The following is a 5,089-nucleotide window of genomic DNA, read 5'->3' as shown; positions in this document are numbered from 1 at the left end:
TCTCATCTCTGCATCCCTGCCCCCCCCCCCTTCCCCACAGCATCCTGTTCTTTACTCGGCCTCCTTCCACCCTCCCAGCTCTGGTCTCTGGCACTAGTCATTGGGGCTGTGTGACCTTGGGCAGTTCCACAAACCTCTCTGGGCCTCGGGTTTTTTCATCTGCGAAACAAGGGACTTGAGAGGGTTGATCATTAAGATCCAGCCTCATCTGATATTTATGAGTGAGTGAGTCCTGGAATGTACCTCATTCATTCAACAAAGCTGTATTGAGTGTCTGCTCCGTGCCAGGCACCCCCGCTCACAGTGCTTACCAGCCTGTGCCAGGTGTCACCGTCACTGCCTGCGTCAGCATCGTCAAGCAGCTGACTTGCCCAGCTCTCACTGTGGGCCAAGCTTTGTGCTGCCCAGTCCCCACGTAGTAACTTCAGCATCACAACCCCATGAGGCAGCTAATATTGTATGTCCCTTCCAGAGAAGAGGGGTGCAGGACTCCCAGAAGGCAAGCCACTTGTCTGGGGTCCACCAGCCGTATATGGTGGAAGGTGGATGTGGACTCTGGAGATGGGGCCCTGCTGTGCTCTGGAGTCAGGCCGATCGGGGCTAGTTCTAGCCTATGCTCCTCCATAGCTGGGTGACCTTGGACTGGTGCCTGCACATTGCTGAGGGTCAGTGCTGTTAAGTGGGGGAAATGACACCTACCCTGAGCCCTTTTCAAGTAGAATGTGCTTTAATCCTCACAACAAACCTCTGAGGCGCAGCTCATTTTCTCCATCTGCCAGATGGGCCCATTGAGGCTCAGAGAGGTTAAGTAACTTGCCCAGAGCCACACAGCAAATCAAAAGTGGACCCGGGATTCCAATTCAGATCAGCCAGAGTGCACAGACGGCTCTTACATACCATGCAGGCTGTAATGTGTAAGGGAGAGAACTGGTGTCTCTGTTCCCTGGTTCTACTCAAGTAGGAGACCTGCTCCAGAAGAGCAGGGACACTGCTTCTGTTCACTACCAGAATCCCCAGCATACAGCAGGTGCTCTGTAAATATCCACTGATGAATGAATGTGAGAAACTCCACCCCACCCCACCTTCCTCTTCCTGAAAAGCTGTGGCCCTCTTCCTCTCCCTGCCTCCAAAGCTCCCCTTCCTGGACAGGTGCCACCTGGGGTCACATCTGTACTCTGTGGCTCTCACCCCAGCCCGCATGGCCCTTTGCCTGCCTGTGGCATCTCCCAGCCTGGTTCTGCCAGGCAGTTCCCATGCAGAGGCTGGCTCTTTCTCCTCTACAAAGAGCCAGGTGTGAAGACACTTCCTTCCCGTGATACCTGGCACCATTCACACTATGGGGTGCCGACTAAAGTATCCTGTTTCAGAAGACCCTCCCCGCCCTGGCCCTGCTCACCGTATCCACTCAAGGTCCCCTTTGCCTAGAACTTTCCTGACCCCAGGCTCTGGCTGCCATTCGTGCATGGCCTGAGAGTGGATGGAGGGTCAGGTCATCATGACACGATTTATTCTGCCCTGAACTCTGTGCTTTATATACACAAGTGCATTTGCCTTTTATAGCCTTTCTTTGTGGAAGGAATTATTTTTATTTTTCCCCTATTAAAGATGAGGAAACTGAGGTTCGGGGGGGGGGCATCTTGCCTAAAGTTCAGTAAGTCAGAAAATAGAGCAGGGATTCAAACTCAGGCCCTTAAGCCCCAAATTCCTCATACGGAACCAACTAATCTAAATTGCTGAGGCGGTCAGGGGCTCAGTGCGAGGAGTTGTTGAACTTCTGGCTGTATTAGGATAATGATGGTAGCACCTGCGTGGAGTGTGGCTCAGGGTGAAGTTTTAAACCTTACCAAGCGTCCTAGATAAATGTTAAGTACTAGCATGACTGCCATTTTAGAGATGAGGAAACGGAACACCCAGAGGTTGAGTAATTTGTCTGAAGTCCTACAGGAGCCAGGACTTGAACCTTGGTCTGGCCGACTCCAAAGCGTGTGCTTTCAAAGGGGAGCCCACACCACTGTGCTTCCTGCACCCGGACAGAGCCCGGTGGAGAAGTCTGATGGTGGAGGCTCCCAAGATGCCATCAGACCACGCAGGCTTGAGTGCCACCTGCGCTTCCTGGTTGTGTGGCCTCAGGAACTTTCCCTCCTGCACCTCACTGTCCCCTACTGCCAGGTTCTCATGAGGCTCAACGCCCTGCAGGACACGCTAGCCTCCCCGTCACGTGGACTTCATGCAGTGGTTTAAGAGACTTCACGTGTAGAAGCCTCTACAAAGTTTTTGGGACCCTCGGCCTCCACTTCCTCATCCGGGAGGAAACAGCTTCCAGCTGGGCTATAGAAGTGAGTGAGGTGGCCTGAGATTCAAGGCGAATTTAGGAAGGCAGGAAAAGGGAGGGAGTATTCTGGGGGCTCACTCGGGGCCTCAGGATAATCCATGAAGTTGACCCAAATCTCCAGGAGTGGGTCCAAGATGGGCCATTTCACCAAGACCAATGTTAAATGAGGCTTGTTTCTCTTTTTAAAATAGTATTTTAACAAGCATTTATATAGTGCTTACCGTATGCCAAGCACTATTCTAAGTGCTTTACAAATTATTCATGCACTGAATGCTTATAAAACCCCAAGGAGATGGGGGCTGTTGCTGCCCCCGTTTTATAGATGGAAAAACTGTGGTTCGGGAAGGTTAAAGCCTGTCACACGCTTGTAAACGATACCAGAGTCGATGCCTGTATAGTCCCTAGCACGGTGCCGGACACACAGTAGCGCCCACGGAGCAACAGTGGACGCTGCCGCTATCATTATTTTTGCAGTAATAATGGTTGTGACAAGATTTTCCAGTGTACTCTGCATTTTTCTGCTTGTCTGTCTTCCCCACTAGAATGCTCTCTCTGAAGGCAGGGAGCGGGGTCTGTTTTGTTCCCTGCACCCCACCCATAGTGGGTGCTCCATGCAGGGCTGTGAGGTTAGTACTGCTAATTGTCATTACCACTGTCAACATCATCACTGACCTGATGTTCAAATCGGCACATTGGTGAGACCAGGCAGGCACCGACCCCGGGGTGGGGAGGAGCAAGAGCCCTCCAGGCTTATGTGGGGAGAGGGGAGAATTTGGATGTCCTTGCCCCCTTCCAGCGAGAGGCAATGTAGCCGGGGGAGGAATGTCTTCCAGAGTGGTTTGGAGGGTGTGTGATTGCTTCCTGGGGAAATAGAATCGGAGGATCTGGCTGTCAAACAGTCAGCATAACAACAACAATAAACAATATTTAGATCAATGGCAATAACAATAAATAGCAATTACTGTTATTCCTTCCGTTTCCAGAGCATCCGTTTTCCAGCTGCTTAGGAGCTCTTTACCCTTTTGTTCTCCTTCTTCCCTTGCACTGCGGTGCCAGCTTTGGGGGACAGGAGTCTGGAAAGGGCAGGACTTGCCCTTCTCCCGGCACCCAGTGAGCTGGAGAGAGGCAGAGCCTTCCATGGGACATAAGGGTAGGGACTCTGCCCTCTAGCTGTTCCTCCCCGTGACGTGGGAGGGTGTGGGGGCAGGTGAGAATATCAGCCACAGAGGCCTTCCGGCTGGGCACCCTGTGAAGGGCAGAGCCCCCCGAAGGCAAACAAGGGGGAAAGGAGGGATCACAGAAAGAGACACATACATACACCCAGACAGACATGGGGGAGTGTGTGGGGTGGGCGTGTGAAGGGAGACAGACAGAAGAGGCAGAAGAAGACAGATGGGGGAGGCAAGTTAGCAGAGAGGGACAGAAAAGGATAGACAGACAGACAGACGGGCAGAGGGAGACAAAGGGGGGGTTGTTGGAGAGTTGGTGAGAGAGGCAGCAAGGGACCCAAAAGGGCACAGACAGGAAGACAGAAGAGAGAAAATAAAAGAGGACCCCCCACCCCCGGAGAGAATGAGAGGGACAGAAACTTAAGAGAAGGGGCAGGAAGGCTGTCCCCAGGTGCCTCGGGACAGAGGGGCCGGGGCCCAGGGAGAGCTGTGCGCACGCGGGCGCGCCCCGGGGGGGGCCGGCTCACCTGGAGGTGGAGCAGGCTGTTCTCCTGGAGGTAGAGGTACTGGAGGCTGACCAGGCCGCGGAAGATGTTGCCGGGCAGGCTGCTGAGCTGGCAGCGGTACAGATGCAGCGACTGCAGCCTCTCCAGGCCCTGGAAGGTGTCGGGCTCCAGAGAGCGCAGGTGCCGGTTGTCGCCCAGGTCCAGCTCCTCCAGGGCCTGCAGGTGACGGAAGGTGCCCGGGTAGATGGCAGAGAGGTTGTTGGAGAAGAGCCACAGGGTGAGCAGGTTGGGCCCGAAGGTGCCGGGCCGCAGCGTGCGGATGAGGTTGTTCTGCAGGAAGAGTCGCTGCGTGCTGGGTGGCAGGGACAGCGGCACCGAGGAGAAGTTGTTGGCCTGGCAGCTCACGGTGGGCGGGGACGAGTAGCAGGTGCAGAGCGAGGGGCAGCTGGGGGCCGCGGGGGGCAGGGCCAGGAGCATNGTGCTTCCCGGGTTCTGGGTGCATCCCCGGCCTCTCCATTAGCCCCGGGCCACTTCCGCTTTCCGAGGCTCCTGGCGTATTCAACATATAAAGAAATGCCAAGAGGGCACTATAGAAAGCCAGGTTTAATGTTGTTTGAGGAGTGGTCGTCGTTTCTCAGCGGCTCCCCCTGTGGTGGGTTTGGCCACGGGGACTGTCAGGGCTCCCCCACCTCGGCTCGTGGGGCCGGCCGGTTCTCTGCTGCCAGGGGCAGTCCTATACGATGGCCTATTTCGGGTGTTCCTCTACTGCTAGATGCGAGTCACACCTGCCCCCTGGTTATGATAACCAAAATGTCTCCAGACATTGCCAGATGTCCCTCGGGGAGCCAGTCGCCCCCATTTGAGATCGGCTGGAACTAAATTGAGAGCCTTGGCGAATCTGGCCCGCGCATGGTGGCCCTCTCTGGGTGCCCTGGGGTCTGGCCCTGCTGCGCGCCCACTCGTGCCTGCAGCTCCCCTCCCCCCGCCCCCGGCAGCTTTCCCCTTTCCCCTTGGAAGACCCAGGGCCTCTCCAAGCTGGAAGGACCCTTAGGGACCAGGAGTCAATGCATCTCTAACTGGGG

General features: G+C 55.3%; 1 protein-coding gene across 1 annotated transcript in view; it reads right to left on the bottom strand.

Moving 5' to 3' along the window:
- RTN4RL2 (reticulon 4 receptor like 2) overlaps nucleotides 1-4,484 on the bottom strand; it is a 7,315-nt gene extending 2,831 nt beyond the window's left edge. The window contains 1 exon segment of the mRNA XM_077748807.1: nucleotides 4,029-4,484. Coding sequence (XP_077604933.1) covers nucleotides 4,029-4,484 — 456 coding nt within the window.
- Between the last annotated feature and the right edge of the window lie 605 nt (nucleotides 4,485-5,089).

The sequence above is a fragment of the Crocuta crocuta genome, unplaced genomic scaffold (assembly GCF_008692635.1).
Source record: "Crocuta crocuta isolate KB4526 unplaced genomic scaffold, BGI_CrCroc_1.0 scaffold323, whole genome shotgun sequence".
NCBI lineage: Eukaryota > Metazoa > Chordata > Mammalia > Carnivora > Hyaenidae > Crocuta > Crocuta crocuta.
This window is presented reverse-complemented; position numbering and strand designations above follow the sequence as displayed.